The sequence below is a fragment of the Salvelinus sp. IW2-2015 genome, linkage group LG25 (genome assembly GCF_002910315.2).
Source record: "Salvelinus sp. IW2-2015 linkage group LG25, ASM291031v2, whole genome shotgun sequence".
In the NCBI taxonomy this organism is placed as follows: Eukaryota; Metazoa; Chordata; class Actinopteri; order Salmoniformes; family Salmonidae; genus Salvelinus; species Salvelinus sp. IW2-2015.
In genome coordinates this window covers 3,222,988-3,250,648 of record NC_036865.1, presented here as the reverse complement: position 1 = coordinate 3,250,648, position 27,661 = coordinate 3,222,988, and the positions used below count along the sequence as shown (strand labels likewise).

Here is a 27,661-nt window from a genome sequence, read left to right as displayed (position 1 = left end):
TTGACCGGGGCAGCTCTAGCAGGGCAGACATTTGACAAACTGACTTGTTGGGAAGGTGGCATCCTATGACAGGATACCACGTTGAAAGTCACTTAGGTCTTCAGTAAGGCCATTCTATGGCCAATGTTTGTCTATGGAGATTGCATGGCTGTGTGATCGATTTTATACACCTGTCAGCAACAGGTGTGGCTGAAATACCTGAATCCGCTAATTTGAAGGGGTGTCCAGTTGTTATTCTTTATACACCAGCCCTATATGCGAGTGACTTTCCCAAAGTCATGTTAACCAGTTGAGCAGATATGACGAGTATAATAAATAAGTTGTAGTGCTGAAACCTAGACATATTTATTATTTTAGGTTAATAAAATGTCATGGTTTTATCTTCAGTAAKTGTGCTATTAATTAAACAGATTACACTTTCGGTTCTGTTAAGGCCCTCATTGGMAAATGTAGTTAATTTATCGTGCTGTAAGGAAACTCTTGATGGATTATCAGATTGAGTTCATAATTACTCAGTGCTCCCAAATATCAAAAAGGCAATAAACAGTTTTCGTCTATTTATTCCCAGAATGGCCCAGAACATCTGCCTCCCCCCTCAGAGAGACCTGAGAACAGAGAGGTATGGGACAGTCTCCTCAGAGAACCTCTCTGGTTTAGATATATACTCAAATGGACATCGGTTCCGGGTGCAGCCCTACGACTAATTATGTAACAAGTGACGGCTTCACATGACTCACGTCTGGTGACTCTTTCCTGGTCTGTACAAAACCCACTTCTTTCCCTAGCCCCCCCTGCTCTTTTCCCCCTAGACCCTACCCCTAAAATATTTGAATTTACGTGAATAATTTGCTGACCATAACCCCAAGGACAAGAATTCAGGCTTCAAGTGATGACAGATTTCACACTCACTCATCAACCCTTGTGCAGTCTCATGGTCCTTATTATCTTGAAATCTGCTCAGGTTACAGAGGGCATTCTCTCGTGAGACTTACATAGCACAGATATTTGGGTCTGGGTGACGAGATTAGAAAGAGTGTGAGAGAAGGAAGGAGAGTGAGCAGCCAGACTTCCTTTGCTCTGCTGTGTCAGAGGGGTTGGTCAGAACAATGAACAGTAGGAGTGTTGTAGTACTCTAGTCATCTCATGACTGGAGCCATTCTCTTGCTCTCCTGTTCAGTTGCTTTAGTATGGCGTGAACGGGGCTCCCCACAGCAATGACTGACTGCTTCATTCAAACACTACAGTCAAAGCCTCCAAGGATAAACTCCCAGCCTCCCCAACCCTACAGCCAATTTGGTACACCGCCTTGTAGATCCGGAAGAAGGGGATGAGTGTACGCCATATTGCTGATGTTAATCAAATCTTAAATGGAGAAGTGTCTGGGGCTAGGTGTTGATTTTGGATTTGGCAAAAACCCCACTTCTGTTACCTATTTTCTTCATGCCAATCTTAAACAAAGAAAACTGTTTAAGTCTGATGAATCAAAAGTTTAATACATTCAAACAGGAATCCTAATTTCATGTGCTGGAATATGAATTTTAACCAACCGCAATCTAGATCACCATCTAGCGGTCAAACAGCGCAACAACATGCCATTCTTAATTTTCACCATCAACATTTTTCTTCCACCCTTTAAAGTAGGGTACATAAATACATTTAAAACAGACGTTTATCCATCTTTACACATTTGGATTGAACACGCCTATAAAAAGCTAAAGTTTCATGTGTATGCCTGATTGTATCCATTGATGACAATGGGAATTAGGCAAGACCTGTTTAAATCCTCTTCTCGTTCCTTCTCCCATTGTTTCTCACAGACATACATGGGATGCTTGTTCAGGGGGGGGTATGCCTGAGCAATAAACTGCATAGACTCTGACCCATAGAATGAGCTTTAATTATATTTCTATGCACAGACCCTCTTGGACAACTGGCAGAAGGACACACAATCAACAGTTGGATGTAAACTATTCAGGCCGCCCTCTTGTTCCTTTGCATCCTCTTCCCAGACTGCGCTCCCTTCTTGGCCCCTCTCACCATGCCCTTGAACTGTCCCTGCATCTTTGCTTTCTTCCTACACACACACACAAACACAACAAAGAGGTTATTAAGCTTTCGCCATTACAACAATTATTACCATGTTTATTACTAGTTCCTTGCTAAGTTTTTACCTGCGGTTGAGCTGTGCTTTCCTCAGCGGGATGTAGGCATACGGATCAACCTTGCCTTTCCTCTTCACGTCTCCTTTACCCTTCTGGAGAAAAAAACACACTTTAGCCTCGTGAAGATTCAACAAAGAGCTGACCAATAGTCCCCGTTTGAAATCAGCCGAAACACACGTCAGCCTGTGTGCGTGTGTCACCTTGGCCRTGTAGTCTCCCCCCAGGTCTCTGCTCCCACCCAGCGGTCTGTGGATCCCCGAGCCGCCAGCTGAAAGAAAGAAACTCGCATGAATACACACACAAGAGACGACAGACCAGCAACCAGAACACGCGGACASCAACTGACAAACAGAGACAGACTAATAGTCAGCTGTACCTTTGTATTTCAGCTGGGGTTCGATCTCCATGTCGTCATCGTAGTGACCATCCTGGAATCTCCTCTTCTTAGTCTTTATCTGAGAAAGAGATGGGGGGGAGGGAGAGTTCAGAGGTTTCAGAAGTTGTGTCAGCTGAGGCAGGAAGTAACACATTTCAAATACCCGTGTTACTGTTAGAGAAGATTTTATGAGCACGTGTGCTTTTTTTAAGTCATTAACAGTTATCCTACTTGAGTGGAATATTTCAGTATTCTTTCCACCCTGGTGAGTGAGGGAGCTTGTGAGTGAGGGAAAGAGTGTAAATGGGTGAATGTCAGCCAGTTCCATGAAAGTTCAGAAGGAATATCTCACTGATCATCCCCAAAGCCAACACCTCATTTGGCCGCCGTTCCTTTCAGTTCTCTGCTGCCAGTGACTGGAACGAATTGCAAAAATCGCTGAAGTTGGAGACTTTTATTTCCCTCGCCAACTTTAAACACCAGCTATCTGAGCAGCTAACCGATCGCTGCAMRTGTACATAGTCCYTCTGTAAATAGCCCACCCAATCTACCTACCTCATCCCCATACTGTTTTTATTTTATTTATTTTTCTGCTCTTTTGCACACCAGTATCTCTACTTGCACATCATCAGCTCATTTATCACTCCAGTGTTAATCTGCTAAATTGTAATTATTCTCTCCTATGGCCTATTTATTGCCTACCTCATGCCTTTTGCACACACTGTATAATTATAAGTGAAATAATCTGTCTGTAAACAATTGTTGGAAAAATTACTTGTGTCATGCACAAAGTAGATGTCCTAACCGACCTGCCAAAACAACATTTTGTTAACAAGAAATTTGTGGAGTGGTTGAAAAACGAGTTTTAATGACTCCAACCTAAGTGTATGTAAATTTCCGACTTCAACTGTAACTCCTTTCGGTCTTCGGATCATTTCCTCAAACTCCCAGGTGTCTTCTTTCCAAATATATACCAAGTTTTTGCATGTCAGAATCATGTAATTACACATGAATAGCAGGTACTTTTGGGTATGTCTATTTAGGCAGAAATCTACATTTTGCCATTACATTGAATGACGTTWAACTGTACTTCTACTTAAGTAGAATATTGCAGTACTCTTCCCACCCTTGTCAGTAACCTCAGCAGGCAACTTTTTACGCAATGATATTCATTTTGTGGCAAATCCTTACTTTATCCAACCTAATTAATGTCAATGGGAGACTTGGGCTACGTTTACATGGGCAMCCCAATTCTGATATGTTGCCCAATTATCAAATGATTTGTCAAAAGACAAATTAAGTGGCAAAAGATCGGAATTAGGCTGCCTGTGTAAATGCAGCCTAAGTGAAAAGGTGACTTGAGTGGAAGTTAGGATTGGCGCATTTAACAGGTTGGGTTGTAATCCCTCCAGTGAAGCCAGTTTCACGGGTGTTTGTGCATATTGTCCCGATGCTACAACATGAAAGGAGCTTTCTGCGGACTATTCGGGACATGGGGAGGTAGTGTACCACATCTAGGAAAGGAAGTCGCCACAGTGAGCACAGGTCCCATGGTAACGTGGAAAATCAGCAGGCAATGCTGATGGATACTCACACTCTTGACTCCAGCCTCCTCCAGAATGTCTTTCATCTCTCCCTCATCATCTGTAAGGGAAGAGAGAAACATCATACTGCTTTAACATCAATGAAATGTAAACTAAAAAAATATTGATTCGTGTATTTATAAAGCCGCCGATGTATTTATAAAGCCCTTTTCACATCTACTGCTTCACAGTAACCCGACCTGGACCCCAAAGAGCAAGCAGAAGCAGGAGACTCACTTCCAATCAGTGGTTATGATATACTATTACTAGATGTAGAGATGGAGTAATGTGGGTGAAGGCAAAATACTAATTTCCATTTCCACAAACTGGATGATAAAGTATACATTTTATTTTAATTAGTTGTAGATGAAATTGTGGTTGAAGGGAAGTTCAGATCACTTCTCTCTCTCCTCCCACAACGAAGAGTTTGTGTGTGTGTGAGCGTGTCCTACTACCTTTAGTCTTGACTCCCTCGTCATTGTCCTCTCTGATGATGAGTCTTCCGTCTGACGTGACCTTGAAGCTGTGCTGAACTTTTGCCCTTTTCTTCATGTCTGGGTTGGTGGCTGAAACACACACACACTCTCCCAGGTCAATACATACACTCTCCATACAAAACAATGAATCTCCTTGCCCGCCAAAAACCATGGGTCGTGTTCATTAAGCACCAAAAAGAAGAAAACTGACATTAACAGCAAGAAACTACCATGACTCGTCGAATAAGAACTGCTCATTTTCATATCGCAAAATGTTTTAAACATTTTCCTTTGCATGAACAAATCTAGATCAGCATTAGTCATATTTCATTCCAGACAATCCTTCCTTCCCTCGATCACTTCCCTTCGCTGATCGGAGACAACTGAATGGATGTAAGCAGCTCTAGACGTGTCATACTGATCTGAATGACCAAAGGGAAGGAAATGCGCTCCCTGGAATGAAACACAGCCGTAGTTTCAACGCCACAAAGTTGAGAGTAAAGACTCCATTACCCAAGACCCTCTGGGAGACAGTGGGATCCAGGAAGTTGAGTGGTTCGTCTCCCTGTCCCTCCTTCAGCCAGGCCCGCCCCTTCTGCTTTGTGGGCTTCTTCTGGGTCTTAGCGCCCTTAGGCCTTTCGTCATCTGACATGTCAGAGTCTGACTCGGCCAAGATCTCCTCGATACTGAGGGAGGGAAGAGGACAAAAGAAGTGATGAAGAGAGAGAGTCACAAATCGAATGTGGAGATGTGTATTACGGGAGTCAAGAGTAGTGTAGCGTGTGTATACCTCTCTCCCCTGGCTTTTGGCTTGTCGTCCCCGCTGTCTGAGTCGTCGTGGTCTTCGTCGGCCAYTCTTGATCTCTTGGTTCTGGCCTCAGCCTTACGGATGTTCACCAACACCTTATGATGCTCCACGGGCAGCTTGCTTTTCACCAACTCAAACCTACACAATGTACACAGGCCTAAATATTTCACTTYTTTTTTAACTTGAATGTTTTATAATGTACAGGTAACTGCCAAAATAGTGGAAACACTTGAGGAAATGAGGGAACACAGAGTACACTGAAAATCAGTCAAAATAAATAAATAAATTAGGCCCTAATCAAGGTATTTCAGCTTTTTTAAATCAGCTTCTTGCTATGCCACACCTGTCAAGTGGATGGATGATACTGGCAATGGAGAAATGCTCACTAACAGGGATATAAACAAATGTGTGCACAACATTTTAGAGAAAAGCTTTTTGTGCATATGGAACATTTCTGGGATCTTTTATTTCAACTCATGGGACCAACACTTTACATGTTGCGTTTATATATTTTTTCAGTGCACACTACCGGTCAAAAGTTTTAGAACAACTACTCATMTAAGGGTTTTTCTTTATTTTTACTATTTTCTACATTATAGAATAATAGTGAAGACATCAAAACTATGAAATAACACATATGGAAGCATGTAGTAACCAAAAAAGTGGAAAACAAATCAAATATATGTTATATTTGAGATTCTTCAAAGTAGCCACCCGTTGCCTTGATGACAGCTTTGCACACTCTTGGCATTCTCTCAACCAGCTTCATGAGGTAGTCACCTGGAATGCATTTCAATTAACAGGTGTGCCTTGTTAAAAGTTCATTTGTGGAATTTCTTCCCTTCTTTAWGCGTTTGAGACAATCAGTTGTGTTGTGACAAAGTGGGGAGGTATACAGAACATACCCCTATTTGGTAAAAGGCCAAGTCCATATTGTGGCAAGAACAGCTCAAATAAGCAAAGAGAAAACTACATTATATCATTACTTTAAGACATGAAGGTCAGTCAATACGGAACATTTCAAGAACTTTGAAAGTATCTTCAAGTGCAGTTGCAAAAACCATCGAGCGCTATCAGGCCTTCATGGTCGAATTGCTGCAAAGAAACCACTACTAAAGGACACCAATAAGAAGAAGAGACTTGCTTGGGCCAAGAAACACGAACAATGGACATTAGACCGGTGGAAATTTGTCCTTTGGTCTGGAGTCCAAATTGGAGATTTTTGGTTGAAACCGTCATGTCTTTGTGAGACGCGCTGTGGGTGAATGGATGATCTCCGCATGGGTATTTCCCACCGTAAAGCATGGAGGAAGAGGTGTTATGGTGTGGGGGTTGCTTTGCTGGTCACACGGTCTGTGATTTATTTAGAATTTAAGGCACACTTAACCAGCATGGCTACCACAGCATTCTGCAGCGATACGCCATCCCATCTGGTTTGGACTATCATTTGTTTTTCAACAGGACAATGACCCAACACACATCCATGCTTAGTATGGAGACTGATGGAGTGCTGATGTGTTATTTCATGTTTTGATGTCTTCACTATTATTCTACAATGTAGAAAATAGTCCAAATAAAAACCTTCAATGAGTAGGTGTTCTAAAACTTTTGACCGGTAGTGTATATTGAAAGCAGATACTTTAACACGGGTGTGGTTCCAGAGTTAAGCCCTATAAGTCTACGCCATTGGTTCGCAATATCTAGGTAACATATGGAATTGTTGTAAGATCATGGATCATTTAGCCATTTGATTTGGAATTTTAGAACCCCTGTAGGTATTTAAAAAAAATAATAATAATAAATTGGGGCCTTTGCTGCTATAGTCCATAGAAACGACAAATAAATGACAAGGAATACGATTTAAGTGTCTGTCCTATACCTAGGAAAGAAAATACCTCTTTGTACTTTCAGATTCCCATATCCTAATTTCAAACGACTGCCGTAAAGCTTGTGGATGTCGGAGAGCAAAACAAACGACACTGTCGTGTTCGAGTCTCCTCTTTTGCCGAGTTCGTATGAGTTGTTAGCTCAGGTTTTTACAGATGGTTGCATGACGATTTTCTTGTCCGGATCCTCTCGTGTAGAAAAACACCGCTTTCACAAGCTCCGTGGAATAGGCGCAAGCGTTATTTCGGCATAAAGACGGTAAGTTTGTAGCTTAAACACACAGGGAGCTATTCAAAATGTCTTGACGCGCTGGCGTGTCAATTGACTCCAGCAATTAACGTTCCATAATGCATAGAGTCATCTATAAAAATGTGGGGCAGGCCAGTATTTTGGCTACCATGGCAATGCCCCCATCCATAGGGCAAGCGTGGTCACAATGTTTTGATAAGCATGAAAACGATGTAAACCATATGCCCATGTGGTGTTGCATGGCGTACTGAAAACGTCTGTACCTTTTCAATACGGAACATGAAATAAGTTTCGGTACTAGAGTTTGTTACTTCCGGTAATGTCAAATGTGTCTCCCGGATCAAGTCAGTCTTTCAGCGCAGCCGATGTCCCACTTACAGCACGAGGCGTGCACCGTGCCTGCTGTACTTACTCATTGCTAACCTGCAGAGTCTGGGATGCGTCATGTTAGCTTCTGTGCATCATGAGTGGGGAGCTAACACACTCTTGAATAATGCGACACGGCATGTAGAAATGTTGAAACCGTTACTGTTAGCAAAACAATGCCTTTACAAAGCAAGGTGATACCGATAAGATTTCAGCTTTGTCGTCTTACTTTCCTTGCTAGCTTACAGTTGAAGCTAACGTCAATAAACTCTCCTAGTTCTTTGTGAAACTCACGCAAAATATGCTGATTTCAAAGCTTATTGCCACAAACTTTATTAATTCATTTAAAAATCAGCCCCTCTCGCACGCCCCTCCCAAAGATGATCTACTGCCTCAGCGAACTGACTGTGAGTGTGAGTGTGAGTGTGTGAGAGAGAGAGAGAGTGTGGTCTCAGACGTGCCCCCACCCCCACCTTGTGAATGACGTCATTATTAGGGGGGGGCCAAGTACCTCGGACAAAACGAGTATTGTAAAGGATATGGAACATCTGTGCCAATGTATGTACAGTATCCAAATACGTCCCTGTCCATTACTGCCATGTGGGTATTGATAAAAACAGCTCCAGCACGCCACTCTTCAACTCAGATCCACATAAAGGCTAATCATCAGGCACGCAAACTCCAGAGCGTAAAGTGTCAGAAATCAAATATGTTGCCTAAACTTACCCAAACTTTCTGATGAACTTGGTGAAAATGTTTTTCAGCTTCGTCCTGAAGTGTCTCCTAACGTCATCCTTGATGTTCCCAACACCCTCCATCTGAGAGAGAGACACACAACCATGTTCGAGCAAAGTTTAGCAAACCCGACTTCAGCACCAACATAAGTGGTTCTCTGCTACACAGACAGACACAAACCGCACAACCCTACCATCACGGTGACGTGGCCGGCCAGTGTCGTGGGGTCCATGACGAAGAGGATGACCTTGACGAAGCTGAGCGCTGCTTTGACAATCTCCCTGGTCTGAGACGTCAGCAGCAGGCACACGTTGTGTAGGAGGTGCTCCATCGACCCCATGTCTATAGAGTCTGGACACGCGCACACACACACACACACTTTGTAACAGCTGCTCCAGCGATGAAAATCAGCTAGAGCAGGGCTGTCAAACTCACGCCGCAGAGGGCCGAGTGTCCGCGGTTTTCACTCCTCCCATGTACTAGATTGACCAACTAAAGGCCACTGATTAGTTAGGAAGTCCCCGCACCTGGTCGTCCACGTCTCAATTGGACACAAATTCAAAGGAAAGAAGGAAAACCAGCAGACACTCGGCCCTCGGTGAAACAAGTCCGAACGCCCCGAACTGGAGGGACACAAACACCCCGTAAACAGTTTGTCGGTGTAAAGGGGGAATAGAGTTGGTTTACCTTTGTACTCAAAGACCAGTCTGGTGAGAGCCAGGACTGTGCATGTGATCATAGTGACGGAGCCGGTCAGCCCCACGTACACCAACAGGAGGTACTGCTCCAAGGCTTCTACAGAGACACAGGGACAGAAAGACAGGGAGTGACTCTRCGCGATAGTGAGAATCGAGAGGACATGCAAGCCTAACCGGAGCCTCTGGTCGAGTAATCCTTACCTTTGGCATCGCCACAGAACCTGATAAAAGCGCTTCCTATCTCCACCAGTAGAGTGTAGGCGTTCTTCCGAGCTCCCACTGACACCTCCTTAGTACATATGATCACCTAGGAGAGTTAAAGAATAGTGTAAGTGTGCCAGTGCTGGCGTGAGTATGTGTGCGCGCGCGTGTGTGTGTGTGTATACCTCTGGTAGCAGGGCAGTGATGAAGTCTCTGTGTTCATCACTCAGCTGTTTCACAATGTGGATCAGACACTTTAGTCTGGGCTGAGAGGAAACGGGAAAGAGGGAGAGTTAGACAAAATGAAGCTGGTTGAGCTGCCCTTGCACTCTGTAAGGGCGCGGAGCACACACACAGCCTTACCCTCTTGGCGGGAGACGAAGCAGTCTTCAGTGTCCCCAGCAGAACGTGTTTGAGCGTCTCCAGGTGAGAGAGAACGAAAGATCTACACTCCTCCCTCTCCCCACCGCACATCTCCTCCAATACGCGGTACGCCTTCTTCTGCATGTGTGGCTCCTTATTCTACACAACACAAAAATCAGAAAGGGAAACACGTATGAGCCGTGAAAAAAATATATGTTATTCAACTCCTGGTAACCTAAACAATATATTACGCACTTTTAAAAAGTGATGCGTTTTGGTATTTAAAATAATATGGCTGGTTTGGAAAACATCTCCCCATCTTTACGCAGTCAAAATGTCACGTGTCCTAACCTCCAAGTATGGCCGAATCAGTTCAAAGGTCTGACTCATTGTGACCTCATCTACACAGGGTGCCATGGCAACCATCAGGTCCATGACAGACATCCTGGGGGGGGAGACACAGATGTAAGATTCTGATTTTTTGGTTTGTTAAATGTTCATGTGAATGTGTCTTGGCATTGTACAGTAATGTCATTGGCAATTCAATTGTAATACAGAAATGTAATCATGTAATTCACCCCAAACACAACGAAGCACATTCCTACCGTATGAACTCAGTGCTGTCTGGGCTGCTGAGTCTTTCTGTAGCTTTCGATAGGAAGGTACACACCATCTGAGATAAAACATTACACCACCAGGAGGAGACAAAACTTACATTTTTGTTAGGCATTTTTTGTTGAGGCACGGAGGTGTGAGTGTGTAAATGAATGAGCATGAAAGAGGCTCTCTCAGRGTTTCCTAGATTCCTTGCATCTTCTGTACTCGCCTTCTCAAAACTCAGGGGAGGAGAGGTCAGAGAGGAAATTTTGGAACTTGTCCCCCATTGCGTTTTGAGAAGGAGGAGAGGAACCCCACCCCCCCCAAAAAAAGATTGTTAAGGAGCCAGAGTGTGTACCTGTGGGTCTGTGACAGTCAGGTAGACTTTAATGGTGTCTAGGACAGCCATCCTGTAGGGGGCACTGTCTCCKGGAGCAGGCTGCTGACTGAACACGTTGAACAGGATGGGCAGGAAGTTCTTAGCAAAACGCCCCACCTCCGCCTTCTCCTCGTCTACAGGGGGAAGATAGCAGAGGAGCGTTTAGCGACTGACCTACAAAGCGCATGTGTGTGTAATAGAGGTGGTTCTGGGAACTATCATCACGTGATGAGAAACTTGAGCTAATGCCTAGGCTTTAGGTCAGCYGGCTAAKYGCATGCAGATAACCTTGGTTCAATACCTGGGTAGTTCGTGCATGTGCATGTGCCTGTCAGTACATGTGTTTGTTTGTGTGCGTGCATACATGCTTGTGCGTACCGGTGTTACAGCTCTTGGTGATGAGTGTGCGTATGGCCTGGCAGATGGTCAGTCGTAGGTCAGGCCGTTCGTTGATGGCCATGCCCAGTGCCCTTGCTACACCTTTAAACGACACCAGCAGGTCCAAGGGCCCCACACAGAACCCTGGCAGCATGGTCCAGATCTGACGGGAACAGAAACYCACCAGTGAGTACGGTCCAGGAATGGACACACTATCACAGAGCACACACTATCACCGGGAGAGACGAAACACCTCATGGTGCAGATGTGACAGGGATACAGAAAGAGACACACACAACACCTCAGTGTTGGAACACCAGAGGCCATACAAATTGTATTAAATGTTGTTGTTTTTAAAGCGAGGCGAGCAAAAAAATAACAATTATATTCAAAACCTAATCAAGAGATATGAGTTTAAGATACATAGTTCAGCCATAATTTGAGAAAGTTCTCTACTGGAAGAATTTTTGGTTTTATTGAGAAAAATGAGGGGCATCCGTTAAACATGTCATTAAATGCATATGGCCTAAGTAGGAATAGTACAGCTATGACAGGAAGTACACAATAGCTTTGACAGGGATGCAAAGAGAGAGACAAGACAACACTTGAGTCTGGTAAGATATGTAAGGGATAAACACTGACACTGTCCTTTTTGGGGGGGAAATAATGGACGACGCGGAGGCCCTCCACGGAGTTCCAGATCATGTATAGAGCGGAGCCGTTTATCCCACCCATACCACGGTTGCCAAACAAAACTAAAGCACAAATTTACTGGTCGAAATGACTTTTAGCGATACTTTCAGTCGATAAGCAAATTCATACCATTTCATCCTTCCACTAAACCTGGTCGTTCGTTCTATTGGTTAGGTTGCCAGAGACGTGCACCAGTAGTTCATTCTACTTGTTCGATTGCTACGCAGGCTGGAAACGTTCTTATTCACTGCCTTCTAGCTAGCCAATCACAGCTAACAAAGTCACGTCAAACAGTGCCGCGAGATTAACAGCATCGGCTTAAGCTGTTTTCTAGTGACATTTACATGGATAAATCCATAACAAGTAGCCTATGCAGATGAGGGATTTCGGCGGGTACAGAAAAAGTTCCTGTCTCGCCAGGAGTCAGGACACTGTTCCTTACTGTTCATTGGCATTGCAAATCAAACACTAGGCTCGACGATAGCTAAATTGTTTGTTGCTAGAAAATCTGCCAATATGACAACCAAATTCAACAATTACTGAAAACAGCTGGTCAAATGTAAAAACATGTTGGAGTATGAGAGCACGAGCGTGACTTGCGTCATGACTGCAACATAGTAAAAGAGGGACCAGAGAAAATCATGCTCAATGCTCACTACCTTAAGGTCATCAGATGCTGTAAAAAAAAAGAAGTCTCTAGAAACAAATATTTTTTTACCTTTAGTTGACTAGTCAGTTAAGAACAAATTCTTATTTACAATGACGGCCTAGCCCGGCCAAACCCTAACGATGCTGGCCAATTGTGCGCTGCCCTATGGGACTCCCAATCACGGTCGGTTGTGATACAGCCTGGAATCGAACCAGGGTCTGTAGTGAAGCCTCTAGCACTGAGATGCAGTGCCTTAGACAGCGGTGCCACTCGGGAGCCCAAATCAATGCTTTTTCGTTGTTGGACCTCCGTCTCCAATGAAACGCAAATCCATGAGCTACTTGCTATGGGTGTCACTGTTATTGGCTTCACGACTGACATTTGGACCAGCGATGTCAGCCCCATGAGCATGCCGAGTCTGACAGCACAGTGGGCTGACGAGGATTTTGTACTGAGGAAAGCCGAATGAGCTGGTTCTCTTACCGCTGCTGCCAGTTCAATGGCATTTGAGAACATGATTGAAACATAAACACTCCTAGCTCCATTCGAACAACTGACTCAAAATAATTCCCTCTGTCATGGCATTGAAACATCCTGCTCAACAAATCTTCCGACACAGACTGTGGGGTTAAAACTTGCAAAAGTACTCTACTAGAGGCTGTGAACAATCGATTCGGTGGCATTCTCTCTGAGCCTCTATACTGTGTCACCACCATGCTCGATGCTAGGTACAAGGGCCGCTACTTCGATGCAGACAAGAAACAGGGTTTACGTGAAATGTTACAGACACAGCTGGACGAGATGGAAACGGACACAGTGACAGTGCGCACCGACGAAGAGGGCCCACGACAGAAGAGGCCACGGACAGACAGAGATGAAACATCACTGCTTGACATGTATAATGAAATCCCTGTTGAGAATGAAACGACTGAACAAATGAACAACAAAACAGCACAGCAAGTAAGTGAAAGAAATAGGTTTTGATTATGTTTTACTGGTAATGGGGACATACCTAAATGCCAACTAAATAACTTTTTGGTCAGTGTGTGTGTGTGTGTGTGTTTAAACTATTTAACTGTACTAGAATGCTTAAAAGGCTGCACCAATTTTAAATATCAGTATTGTTTTTTTTGTCAAGGAAAATATGTKATATCGGTGCATCCCTACGGCATGGTGCAGTGATTTAGAACAGTAAAAAGGTGCCTATTGTTGGAACTACTTCAGAGATGTCCGATACCTTTTCCAACTGTCCGCAAATATGTTATTAACGCCCACTCTAGAATCCCTTTCTAGCCAATCAGAATGGAGTATTCAGCAATGCCGTGGTATAAATGACAGATATCGCCAGGTGTACTACAGTGTTTCCTCTGACACATTGGTGTGGCTGGCTTCTGGGTTGGATGGGCATTGTGTCAAGAAGCAGTGCGGCTTGGTTGGGTTGTTTCTGAGGACGCATGGCTCTCGACCTTCGCCTCTCCCGAGTCCGTAKGGGAGTTGCAGCGATGAGACAAGACTGTAACTACTACCAATTGGATACCACGAAATTGGGGAGAAAAAGGGGCATTTAAATTTTTTTTATACAAAATAAATAAAAAACGACAGATATAAGACGGAACACCCTCACAGTATGGAGACCTAATCTAAAAAAAGATTCTTACCTGCAGCTGGAGTGTCTTGTAGACTTTAGCCTCCAGTTTCTGTCCAGCCTTCTCCAGCTCCTCAGCTACAACACACAGACAGGCACAGAAATGAGCGATGCATCGTTTACGCTTACACCCATTCACACACAAACCATCATTTACCTCTCTGTCGGAGCGTGGCAGCGAGCGGCAGGAGATATGACGTGTAGTAAGCCAGGTGCGTGTTCTTAACGTGATCGCGTATGACAGGGATCAACCAACTACGAGGGAACTCCAGATTGTCTCTGCCAACACACACACACACAAAATTATTAACCTGGTCAACTCTGAAAAGACACAATACAAACTAACAATACAATCCACTAACGTAATAAACAGCTATAACTTAGTAACAAACAGTAATCACAGTAGCAGACATACTCCAGTCCAGTGATGTTGAGCGGTACAGCGTTCAGCAGTACTTCAGGTCCCATGCTCTCTACAGCACCACCGACAGCCAGGTCCAGCTCACCACAGAACGGGAACCGAGGGGTGGCGCGTAGGTCCGCTAGAGACTGGAGAGACTGAGAGAAACAAAGGTAAAATGATTGTCCAGTTCTATAACGAGTGGTAAGTATTTAGGGCATGACAAAGCCACTGTGTGTGTGTGTGTGTGTGTTAACTTGGTCCTGTCGGGGAGCGTTACCTTGGTCATGACCGGGTGCGTGCGTTTCCCTGCTGCTCTGTAGAAGCAGCCCAGCAGCTGCAGAACGAACGGCCAGGAGGCGTGGAAACGATACGACAGACCCTCCTCCACGATACTACAAGACACAGAGAGGCAGCTTAAAACTGGACATCAAACATAAATATCTATATATAAACTCCTAATTATGCCTTGACCACTGCGCGAGACAGTGAGTGAGACAGAAATTGTTCTTCCTCTCTGAAAAGCAGTTCCCACTCGCTATTTGCATTTGAGGTTTGGTCCGACATTAAAAAAAAAACTACAATAAAAATCGATCATATGGACACCGAAACACATTGAGACATTACTTTAAAGTAATAGAGGAAAACTTGACCTACGTAACAATACCCTTTTTAAGTATCAACTCCCAAAATGTTGGACTGAGCAGAGCCTGCTAAGACYGGAGTATCAATGAACTATGATTGTGGAAAACTAACACTCAAATTTCATGCCGCGCGCACCGTAGTCGGTTTTCTTTCATAAATGTGCACCGAGCAAAAAAATATATTTGTATAAGGAATTGGCAACTCGTTCTCATTCTGAGAAATAAGCTTCTTCTTATCCAGGTAGGCCATTTGATTTCAACATCTGAAGAAAGTGAACAGGGTATGTTATTCCAACAGTTGGAGACCGACGAGGGTGTATTCATAACTYCTCAACTGTTATACCTTGTAGGCAAACAAATAGATCAGAGGTGGCTAGACTTTAAATATAAAGATTAGCTGGCTACTCGGTGGGCTTGTCCTTGAGAGATAGTTAATACAGGTCTCATAAACAGTCTATAATGCCTGCTACCAGAAGTTGGTCATTAACAGCAGATGTGCATGTTACACTTGTAACAAAAAGGTCATTTTCATAGACTTGAAAGCCAGATCAGTGACTATTGCAAAACAAAAACAGGTTCAACTATTTTGACATAACAATTAAACTATTAGTGGGTCTTATGGTTGAAGTCTTTTGCCCTGAATTCATTKGATTATTCCTGACTGTTTSAAATACCTTTAATTATGCAACAAAGCTTATTTAGCAAAAAAAGAAGAAGAAGAGAACATGAATCGGCTATAAGTTTTATGCCATATCAACCAGCCCTAGTGAGCGAGCACACTATCCCTAGGTGAGTGTGTATGTGTGTGTTCTCACCGGAACATCTTGCAGACGTAGGAAGGGTTTCCAGAGGAAGCGGTGAGGCTGACGGGGCCGATCTCCTCCATGTGAGGGGCCACACACTCCGACAGCAGAGTCTACAGCACACACACACACAGTTAGGGCCACTTAACAGGGTAGGTGTAAACAAAGTGGTGAGCTTGAAGTATGTTACCTTGAGTGTATTGGTGGCAGCAGAGACGACCTGTGTGTGAGGTGACAGGAGGCAGGACATGGCTGTGGAGAAGAGACGAGGGAGATGACCCAGACTTAGAGACGACTGAACACTGAGGAGAGAGAGAGAGAGTGAACATTCAGTTAAATAAAAATAAGAATTAATTTTTACTGCTGCAGGGGTAGTGTACTCCGGTGTAGTGTACACTCCCGGGTACAGTACCCTACCTGGCCAGGTGAACGTGGGCTTTCTCCATGACAGCCAGCCAGGCTAGTAGAGGCTGCAAGTCATTCTCACTGGGCAGGTAGTCATACAGGGCCTGAAGAGAGAAAGAACATAACACAGCACCGTTAACCCAATTAACCATTTTCAGCCCAGGTTTACAGTGCGAAGGGGTTATGAACATGTGGTGGTGTTTTTGGATCCCAGGCTGCGACTTTAGCTTTGTGACCTTACCGTGATGATCTGAGCATTGAGTTCAGCAGACAGGGTAGCAGGGTTGGGTTTCCCACTGAACAGCTTATGGAAGGCCTGCATGGCACATGCTGTCACCAACTAGAGATAGAAAGCAGGGAGAGGTCAGTTTGGGAAGGTGAGGTGTGTGTGTGTGTGTGTGTGTGTGTGTGTGTGTGTGTGTGTGTGTGTGTGTGTGTGTGTGTGTTCTCACCACGTGGCTGAGGGTCATCACCCTGAGAAGAGTCTCACAGCAGGACTTGACGGCATTGAGAGGGAAGGTGACCATGAGGTCCTTCAGGAGACCCAGGACGTGCAGGGTGGTGGTGTCCTCCTTACTGCCTGAATAAAATAAAAAAAACACAGAGAAGCTTAATTAAAGGGTCATGTAAAGGGGACTTGAGTTCTCTAGCTTTGCTTCAGAACTTCTTAACGACAGTGTTGCAGTAGCACAATCACAAGCCCTGTCAATCAAAGCTTCGAGAGTACAGAGTTAAAACAGCGGACCTCCATAACAAATAAAAATTATAGACGTAAATCGTTGCCTCTGCGCTCAAATGAAACCATGGACAAAAAAAAAATCCCTAAAGGTCGGGGGTTGTACCTCCTGCCTGTTCAATCTCTTTGATGCAGAACTTGGCGGCCATCGCGGCAGCGGGGTGGTGGGTCGGGGCGTTGTCTGTAAACAGTAAGTCGCTGCCTCTCAGGATGGAACACAAACCGTGCTGCGCTGCTTTACGGATCTGAGGTGGAGAGTGGAAACAATTGATTACCAAATGATTGTGAATAGAAGGTACTGTGTGTGTGTGTGTGTGTGTGCTCGGGCGGGCGCACGTACCTTGGGCTTGCTGTGGACAGTGAAGCTGAGTAGACCGTGGTATGTCTGCAGAGTCGATGGGTAACTCCACACTGTAACATCCTGCTTCCGCAAAAGAGTGGAGAGGCACGACAGAATCTGGAGAAAGAAAACACGCGTTGAAAACTTGACTTAAAATGATGTTAAATGGTACCTGCCGGACGGACACACACACTCACCCATCTGAGTGCGGAGGCGGACTCTGAGCTGGCCAGGGTGGACATGACGTCCATCAGGGCTTTGGCCGTGTCAGAGAACTTAGAAATCAACACTGGTGCTGGAACCCTGAGGGACACAACAGACATATTCAAATCACTTAACAAATACTTCAACACATAGACCACAGTCAGACCTAAGACAGTAGGCAGGTTTCCATTGACCCAGGTCTATTTGACAAAAGCATTGGCGCAAAAAATATAATTGCGACATGTGTAATGGAAATGGCAGATATCGGAGACCTTTTTTTAAAGAGGCCGGTAGACGTACTGCCAAATTCTCTTAAACGTTGGAGGCGGCTTATGGCAGAGAAATTAACATTTAATTCTCTGGCAACAACTATGGTGGACATTCCTTCAGTCGAGATGCCAATTGCAGTGTCCCTCCAATTGCACACTGGCCTTTTATTGTCCCCAGCACAAGGAGCACCTGTGTAATGATCATGCTGTTTAATCAGCTTCTTGATATGCCACAACTGTCAGTTGGATGGATAATCTTGTGTGCACAAAATTGAGAAATAAGTTTTTTGTGCACATGGAACAACTCAGTGTTGGTCTCATGAAACATGGGACATACACTTTATATTTTTGTTCAGTATAAATGAAAACACACCCTAGCAGGTAAATGTCGGATCTATTTTTCTAAATGTCGACAACAACAAAAAAATCACTGGACAAATTTATGGAAACATAGCTAGTGACCACAGTTAGCATGGGTGAGAGCTGTGATAAACTGTGGGACTAACCGCTTCATAACCAGGTTGAGGAGGTAGGCCACAGCAGCCAGAGACTCCCCTGAATCCACTGCCTCCAGGGTGGTCATCTGAAACCAGAGAGAGAGAGAGAAAGACACACACACACACCAAGTTTAGTCTGAAAACAAACTATTCTGATTGACTTCAATGCAGGAGCAGAAAGCAACAGAGAATAACATTCATCTTAATATGCCTCCAGTTCTTACGCACTTGCAAGCATCCAATGCAATTACACCTTTGTAGGAGGGTCATTCATCTAGTAARATTCAAACTATGATAGACAGGCATAAGCAGTCATTAGGCCCTACTCACCAGAGCGGCAAAGTACTCTGTTTCCGTCTCCTTCCCTCCATGAGATCGAATCACCTCAGTCACCGCAGCCAGCACTGCACATATCTATGGGACGAGACAGATACGAATAGTGAATATTTTTAGCAAGCTATTGGTTTAGACCCTATGCAGCTGAGGTTAACAATACTATAATACAACAGTGAAGCACAGTTACTGTCYGCTTCTGTTGTATCATTTTCATGTCACCTTTATTTAACTAGGCAAGTCAGTTAAGGACAAATTCTTATTTACAATGACGGCATACCCTGGCCAAAGCTTAACATACAATGCATTCGGAAAGTATTCAGACCCCTTGACCTTTTCCACATTTTGTTACGTTACAGCCTTGTTCTAAAATTGGTTAAATACATTTTTTCCTCATCAATCTACACACAATACCCCATAATGACTAAGCGAAAACATGTTTAGAAATGTTTGAAAACGTATTAACAGAAATACCATATTTACATAAGTATTCACACCCTTTGCTATGAGACACGAAATTGAGCTCAGGTGCATCCTGTTTCCATTGACCATCCTGTGGTAAATTCAATTGATTGGACATGATTTGGAAAGGCTTAACTGTCTATTTAAGGTCCCACAGTTGACAGTGCATGTCAGAGCAAAAACCAAGCCATGAAATCGAAGGAATTGTCCGTAGAGCTCCGAGACAGGATTGTGTTGAGGCACAGATCTGGCGATGGGTACCAAAATATTTCTGCAGCATTGAAGGTCCCCAAGAACACAGTGGCCTCCATTCTTAAATGGAAGAAGTCTGGAAACACCAGGACTCTTCCTAGAGCTGGCCGCCCGARCAAACTGAGCAATCGGGAGAGAAGGGCCTTGGTCAGGGAGGTAACCAAGAACCCGYTGGTCTCTCTGACAGAGCTCTAGAGTTCCTCTGTGGAGATGGGAGAACCTTCCAGAAGGACAACCATCTCTGCAGCACTCCAATCAGGACTTTATGGTAGAGTGACTAGATGGAAGCCACTCCTCAGTAAAAGGCACATGACACCGGGCTTGGAAAAGGCAACCAAAGACTCTCAGACCATGAGAAACAAGAAAACCAAGATTGAACTCTTTGGCCTGAATGACAAACGTCACGTCTGGAGGAAACCTGGRACCATCCCTACGGTGAAGCATGGTGGCAGCATCATGCTGTGGGGATGTTTTTCAACAGCAGGGACTGGGAGACTAGTCAGGATCGAGGGAAAGATGAATGGGAGACTAGTCAGGATCGAGGGAAAGATGAATGGAGCAAAGTACAGAGAGATCCTTGATGAAAACCTGCTCCAGAGCGCTCAGGACCTCAGACTGGGGTGAAGGTTCATCTTCCAACAGGACAACGACCCTAAGCACACAGCCAAGACAGCGCAGGAGTGGCTACGGGACAAGTCTCTGAATGTCCTTGAGTGCTCGAGCCCAGTCTTGAACATCTCCAGAGAGACCTGAAAATAGCTGTGCAGTGACGCTCCCCATRCAACCTGACAAGAGCTCGAGAGGATCTGCAGAGAATATTAYGAGAAACTCTCCAAATACAGGTGTGTTAAGCTTGTAGCATCTTACCCAATAATACTTGAGGCTGTAATCTACGCCAAAGGTGATTCAAAAAAGTACTGAGTAAAGGGTCTGAATACTTATGTAAATGTAATTTCAGGTTTTTATTTTTAAATAAATTGCAAACATTTCTAAAAAACTATTTTTGCATTGTCATTATGGGGTACTGTGTAGATTGATGGAACAAAAACAATTGAATCATTTTTAGAATGCTGTAATGTAACAAAATGTGGAAAAAGTCAAAGGGTCTGAATGCTTTCCGAATGCACTGTACGTACACTGTTACCAGGTCATTTAGAGAAGTACAGTCCCCCAGAGTTACACACCTCTTTATGGGCAGCCGAGTTGGACTCCCAGAAGCGCTGCACCTTTCTGAAGGTGAGGTTAGAGCAGTCTGACAACCCGCTGAGGAAGGTCCCTGCGCTCCTCTCTGAAAGGGCCTGCTCTGCAGTCTCCTCCATACAGGCATCTCCCCGGTCACCCCTCTCCAGGGCTCCTGCCTGCAGCTCGTTGTGCAGTTTGAGTGCATCAACAGTCAGGTCACTCTTCTCTGGAGAGCGAGAGAAGATATCAGTATCTAAGGGTCATGTACTACTGACTGACATTCGGTCATCTTAGTGGATGATGGTTTTAAAATTGGGTAATGCAATTACAAATTCAATAATTTTCTAATCGAGTGACAATGCCCAAGAAGCCTGTGTTTGGAGGATATTATGGCACCGGTGTTAGGCCCAAGACAAAGTCGAGGGCCGGCAAACCATGCCAATATGTCCTACACACCAGCTTCGAGAGCATTATCACTTTATACAACGAGTCACCAACATATTCAAATAATGATTGACATAATTTAATTAAAAACCTTATTTAGATGAATTTATTCATACTATTTCATTCTTCCAAAAGATATAGTCCCGAAACACATCAAGGGTTGCTACACAAGCCGACTGGTCGTTCTATTGTTTCGGTTGCCAGAGACGGGACCCAGTCGTTCAGTCTTTTTTGTTCTGTATCTATGGACGCGACCCTGTCGTTCGTTCCAAATGTTCCATTGCCTTCTTATCCCTTGCTTGCTGGATAGTCAACTACGGCCAACTCACAGTCACGTCAAACATTGCAGACAGAATAACAACAGTAGCTGCATTTGTTTGAGCTGTTTTCTAGTGACATTTATTTGGATACATCCGTAACAATGAGCTAATGAGGCACGATTTCAGCTAGCACAGAAACTGTGCTCTCTAGGTGGACACTGTTGTTCAGAGGAGRTAGCCAACAACACAGCTAACAACTTCAAACTGAAGCTGGAAAGACGGCAAACTAGCTGRACTTCTTTTCATTTGACCTTTTTTCAATTTACATTTCTTTGTTTATATCCATAAAAACTATGTCAGCTGATTCGTGAATTCGACTGGTTGAGAAACACTGCCTGCCTACCTCTCTCTCGACCCCTAACGTTACACGTTCATTACTATGGACAGTTGGGAGATCGAATTTGAATATTTTAACAATGTTGCAAATGTCGGAGAGAGACAGTAAGGTTTACACAAATCTCCGCTGTTGAAAACTAAAACTTAGTCTAAAATAAGTGCGATAAAGTCTAGATGCTTTTTATAGTGGAGATCAAGTGCCTGTGCTGATYAGACGGTGGATTGCGCAGTCAGATGGAACAGAGTAAATAGGCATTTTAATGTCATAGATTTTGCCGGTGGAATAGACACCGGCTGGAATGCGCTTTTAACCAATCAGCATTCAGGAWCAGACCCACCCGCTGTATAAACMCAGTTCTTAATTAAGCATGACGGATCACGTGGTTTATTGCTTAACTATAGAGACTGAAGGATGTACAATAGGTTGTTGTTTTGGGGTCGAAAGTTTAGAAATATTCTATGAAATAGTGTATTGCACAAACAAAACGTTCTAGGTCACGATGCCCCAACCATAAAACAGTCCAACGCCCGTAACATAGGATCGTGTTAGTTAGACAACTATGGTCGGCACTAGGCTAGTTGGAGCTAGCGTATGATATGGCTAATGTCAGCATAGCTGCATTATTAACCCAGCAATGAGAATGGACTCAAACGACATTGACAACTTTCCAGAAAGTTAGCAACGTTACAAAAGTTGAAAACAGCTAGCCTTTCTTTGTTTAGAAAATGTGTAGACAGACTGCATGCTAGCTAACTTCACTGGGTGYCTGGCTGACTTTCCACGTGTTGTCTCGTCTCAGGCCGAACACGCTGCAAATGCTTACCCGAGGGGCGGCTGAAGAAACGGCTTTTGGCAGCCTGTCTGAATCGGTTCGTCTGGGGGTTCGAGTCGCTGCTGTGTCCCTTTTTCCATCGCTTCAGTTTCGATGCGGCCCCAGATTTTAATTTTCCAGATTTCACCATATTTTCAAATAATACTAACCACTCTGGATCAGCAAAGCATTTGTCGCAAGTGGCTCTGTCGCTTTCCTGATGACGTGGCGGGGATGCGATCGCCAGTCTTCTTCTTCTTCTATGGGTTTTATGTCAGACTACAACCCAAAAAGGTTTATTACTGCCACCAACTGGACGGGGTTGAAAAAACTACAAATAAATAAAACCCATACGTGACAGGGAAAACTAACTTAATCCAACCAAAATAAAACAATTAAAAACATTTTCAAATCTCCCTTCTCAGGCTCTATGACCTGAGAGGATGGTATGGCTTTTGACATTACTCCATGCAACTCCTCAGCCGAGAAGTCTTTCAGTCCAAGGAACCGTTCCGCCGCATCCACAATAATATCTATTTTCCTGGACTTCCTTTCCACCTTGACAGTGCAATTAATCACCACAGTCTACGCCTGTGCATTGACTATAGAGGTTTCAATCAAATCACGGTGAGGTACAGTTACCCGCTACCTCTTATCGCCACGGCGATTGAGTCAATGCACGGGGGCGCTTCTTCACGAAACTGGATCTCAGGAGTGCGTATAACCTGGTGCGTATCTGGGAGGGAGACGAATGGAAGACAGCGTTTAGTACCACCTCAGGGCATTATGAGTACTTAGTCATGTTGTATGGGTTGATGAATGCTCCATCAGTTTTCCAATCCTTTGTAGACTAGATTTTCAGGGACCTGCACGGGCATTCTGATATACTCCGCTACACGCGCCGAGCATGTGTCCTTGGTACGCAGGTTACTTGGACGACTGTTGGAGCATGACCTGTATGTCAAGGTTGAGAAATGCCTCTTTCAGCAGGCCGTCTCCTTCCTAGGGTATCACATTTCCACATCAGGAGTGGAGATGGAGAGTGACCGCATTGCAGCCGTGCCGACTCCCACCACGGTAAAGGAGGTGCAGCGATTTTTAGGGTTACTAGCAGAGATTTATCTGGGGTTTTGGCCAGGTGGCTGCTCCCATTACCTCACTGCTGAAGGGGTGTCTCGTACGGTTGCAGTGGTCGGCTGAGGCGGACAGAGCTTTTGGGCAGCTAAGAGCTCTGTTTACCTCGGCTCCCATGCTGGCCCATCCGGATCCCTCCCTGGCATTCATAGTGGAGGTGGACACATCCGAGGCTGTGATAGGATCCGTCCTCTCACAGCGCTCGGGTACGCCACCAAAACTCCGCCCCTGTGCTTTCTTTTCGAAGAAGCTCAGCCCAGCGGAGCGTAACTATGATGTGGGGGACCGAGAGCTGTTGGCTGTGGTTAAAGCGTTGAAGGCGTGGAGATTTTGGCTTGAGGGGGCTAAACACCCTTTCCTCATCTGGACTGACCACTGCAACCTGGAGTACATCCGGGCAGCGAGGAGACTGAATCCTTGTCAGGCAAGGTGGGCCATGTTCTTTACCCGTTTTGTGTTTACCCTGTCCTACAGACCTAGAATATGAAGGCAGATGCACTGTCCTGGCTGTACGACACAGAGGAGCGGCCCATGGATCAGACTCCCATACTCCCCACCTCCTGCCTGGTGGCGCCGGTAGTGTGGGAGCTGGACGCGGACATTGAGTAGGCGTTGCGTACAGAACCCGCTCCCATCCAGTGTCCCGCTGGGCATCTGTACGTCCCGTCTGCTGTTTGTGACCGGTTGAATTATTGGGCCCACATGTCACCCTCCTCTGGTCATCCTGGGATCGTTCGGACAAGGCGATGTTTGAGCGGGAGGTACTGGTGGCCCACTTTGGCTAAGGATGTGAGGGTTTATGTTTCCTCCTGCTCAGTGTGCGCCCAGTGTAAGGCTCCTAGGCACCTGCCCAGAGGTAAGCTACACCCCTTACCTGTTCCACAGCGGCCTTGGTAGCATCTGTCGGTGGATTTTCTGACTGATCTTCCGCTCTCACAGGGTAACACCCCGATCCTGGTCATTGTGGATCGAGTCCTGTCGTCTCCTCCGTCTGCCAGGTCTCCCTACGGCCCTACAGACTGCGGAGGCCTTGTTTACACACGTCTTCCGGCACTACGGGGTGCCTGAGAATATAGTGTCTGATCGGSGTCCCCAGTTCACGTCTAGGGTCTCGATCAGCCTTTCTTCAGGGTTTCACCCTGAGAGTATTGGGCAGGTGGAGAGAGTGAACCAGGATGTGGGCAGGTTTCTGCAGTCCTATTGCCAGGACCGGCCGGGGGAGTGGGCGGCGTTCGTGCCCTGGGCCAAGATGGCACAGAACTCGCTTCGAGTCACGACTTCTGCCAAAGTTGGTCCCTCTCCTTGTTCGGGCGGCGTGCGGCGGTCGAAGTCACCGACCTACTAGCCATCGCTGATTCATTTTCCATTGGTTTTGTCTTGTCTTCCATCACACCTGGTTCCAATTCCATCAATTACATGTTGTATATTTAACCCTCTGTTCCCCCCCCCATGTCCTTGTCGGTAATTGTTTCTTGTAGTGCTATGGCAACAGTATGCTGGTATTTACCGGGTAACAGTATGCTGCCAGTACGCACCTCACTACAATCAGGGTATAATGATAAACCCTGGTGCAAAAACTCGACTTACCTAATTGCGGCCCACTTTTTGTAAGAAAACCACTCAATTTCGTCTCTACGTTATATTGGCATCGAACATGTCACCCTCCCTAGGAGAGAGGGTGACCTCGACAATTTATTGTTAAAACGAGTGGCTGCCTGGATCTTTAATTTAAAGACCCTTGCTCCCTTCGGTCTCAACGTAGACTTTGATCTGAAGCCATTCTTGTGATTTTGCTATTGTAAATGTTTGTAGGCTTATGTAGCCAAATTGTATCTATGATTGTACGCTATCCATTTATGTGAATTAATGAGAATTAACCAATGATATCAGGCCACACCTGGCCATGATTACAGGCATCTGTGTGTCTTTTGACACTGTATTAATGAGTCATCCCGAAGTGTTTGTCATTATACCCTGATGAAGACAGCTTGTCTGTCGAAACATTGGACATAAATATTTTTGCATCTGAGCTCCTAGAGTCTGAGCTCCTGCGGCTCTCCTTTATTTTTTTAGATAGCTAGCTATCTAATTATGATAGGAAAACCTAACGTTAGCTTGAGAGTTACACGCTGACCATACCGCCCGTGTCACATGCGCGAGCGTTGCAAAATAAATGTACACATACATGTTATTCAATCGTTGCACCCACACTGCTTGCACGCGTCAACGAGTGTCTGCGTAGCCAGACGCTAAAATAGTTATTGGTTCTATTTGTGATGCTTGATGTGCTGCGAGTCCGGCCTCTCCCATCTCCTCATTGGTTTTTAGGAGTGTTAGGTTCTAAATATCAGAGTAAGAACTCGACGGACTCTATGAAAGCTTAAACCAAATRTATTCACCCCAAAGCGTCGAACAGCTGAACAGACAAAGACACATTTCCAATAGTGGTGGTATATATACCCCAATTTTGGGTAGAATCTCCTCCTTCTCTCTAAACACTGCATCTCTGTTGCTAGGCAGGAAATTAAGTGACGTGGGCAATAAACTGTTCCTTCTCCTTTAACGTGACCTGACCTCGGCCCCCTTCATCACTAATCCACGGCTCCCCACCCTTGTCAGTGCCTGCTAACATGTGATAGTTTTCCCTGCACTCAGCACATTCCAAGCTTAATTGCCTCCACCATATACCTTCCTCCTACAGATAACCATTAACTTCTGGTGTAGACCCTAGACTATGGCACCCCTCATGTCTCTATTATAACTAATGATTAATAATATTTAAAACGTTAGTTTACTTTAATGTAGAAGTAAGATAGAAACTGGCTGACTCATGAAGTGCTAATTTAAAATTAGCAGACTGGTAGGACTAATGTTATTTGGCTAGTAGGGATAACGCTAGCATGCTAGTTGGCTAGCAACCGTGCAACTGATTTGTAACAATATATTCATAAAGTATTTGCTTGTAAGTTGGCTGAAAATTACATTGAAACCAGTATTCATGATGAGTGCAAACATTTTCTTTTAATTTGGTTATACTTTTGAAGTTACTTCTGTCGAAGTTTACATTATAGGGAACAGACTGGCTTGCCGGGTCCTCCATATTACTTCAAACCCCTCAAACGTTTTTCCGTTATGACTTCGGAATTCTGATCAGTTTTATGTAATAACTCAAAAAATCGAAAAGTGAGGTGTAACTTTGTATTAGGACTAAAGAGGTTAATACGTTTAAATTGCTATCATTGAACATTTGAAGCTAGTCGTATTGATTGTATTACAAATAGCAGTATAGTAGTCTTTAGTGGGATAGTGACAATAGAAGTAGTGAATAGTAATAGTAGTAATAGTAGCAGCAGTGAGCGACTATGGTAGTAGTGAGCCTGGCATGCCAAATAGTGGGAGATTCTCAAATTGGAGAAAGTCAATCCTCTCCTCGACTTCTCTGTCCTCCTCTCCTTTGTGACCTGGAAACCGTTGAGGGGCCGAGGAGTGTCAATTCATTAGTATCCTTTCAATGGCTAGCTTGTAAGCGTTTTAAAATCCTCCACATCTATTTTAAATCAGTTATTAGTTTCTCGAAGGAGAAAAGCATGACCACATTTAAAAACAATACTTTACTTATCTTTTTGTATCTATAAAATGTCTTGCACAACTAGCTTTATTCATTTTTATCACTTTACACGTTTATTCTGAGATTCCACCCATTCAAACATAATTGGCCTGATGACGCGCAAGTGGATAAGGAGTCTCATTTCATACAAGTGCATTTGTTTCCACGGTCCCTCTCCTCACCGCCTCTCCTCGATTAGTTTTGACCTTTTTCAAAAGGAGGCAAGGAGAGAGGAC

At 44.6% G+C, this 27,661-nt stretch overlaps 1 protein-coding gene across 1 annotated transcript; it reads right to left on the bottom strand.

Annotated features, from left to right (window-relative positions):
* Positions 1 to 1,892: 1,892 nt before the first annotated feature.
* rrp12 (ribosomal RNA processing 12 homolog) lies at positions 1,893 to 22,920 on the bottom strand. Its single transcript, XM_023970062.2, has 34 exons — positions 22,697 to 22,920; positions 20,775 to 20,998; positions 18,874 to 18,957; positions 18,553 to 18,629; positions 17,771 to 17,876; positions 17,574 to 17,690; positions 17,340 to 17,478; positions 16,950 to 17,077; positions 16,739 to 16,837; positions 16,510 to 16,601; positions 16,283 to 16,394; positions 16,105 to 16,205; positions 14,926 to 15,040; positions 14,661 to 14,803; positions 14,403 to 14,524; positions 14,259 to 14,323; positions 11,259 to 11,421; positions 10,860 to 11,014; positions 10,510 to 10,577; positions 10,256 to 10,349; positions 9,905 to 10,063; positions 9,727 to 9,807; positions 9,542 to 9,647; positions 9,330 to 9,437; positions 8,836 to 8,993; positions 8,634 to 8,725; positions 5,388 to 5,543; positions 5,111 to 5,283; positions 4,577 to 4,687; positions 4,133 to 4,182; positions 2,539 to 2,617; positions 2,363 to 2,430; positions 2,172 to 2,254; positions 1,893 to 2,074 (listed from the first exon to the last, which is right to left on the bottom strand). The coding sequence occupies exons 1-34, from the start codon at positions 22,833 to 22,835 to the stop codon at positions 1,972 to 1,974; spliced, it is 3,870 nt and encodes a 1,289-aa protein (XP_023825830.1). The 5' UTR covers positions 22,836 to 22,920; the 3' UTR covers positions 1,893 to 1,971.
* Positions 22,921 to 27,661: the final 4,741 nt, after the last annotated feature.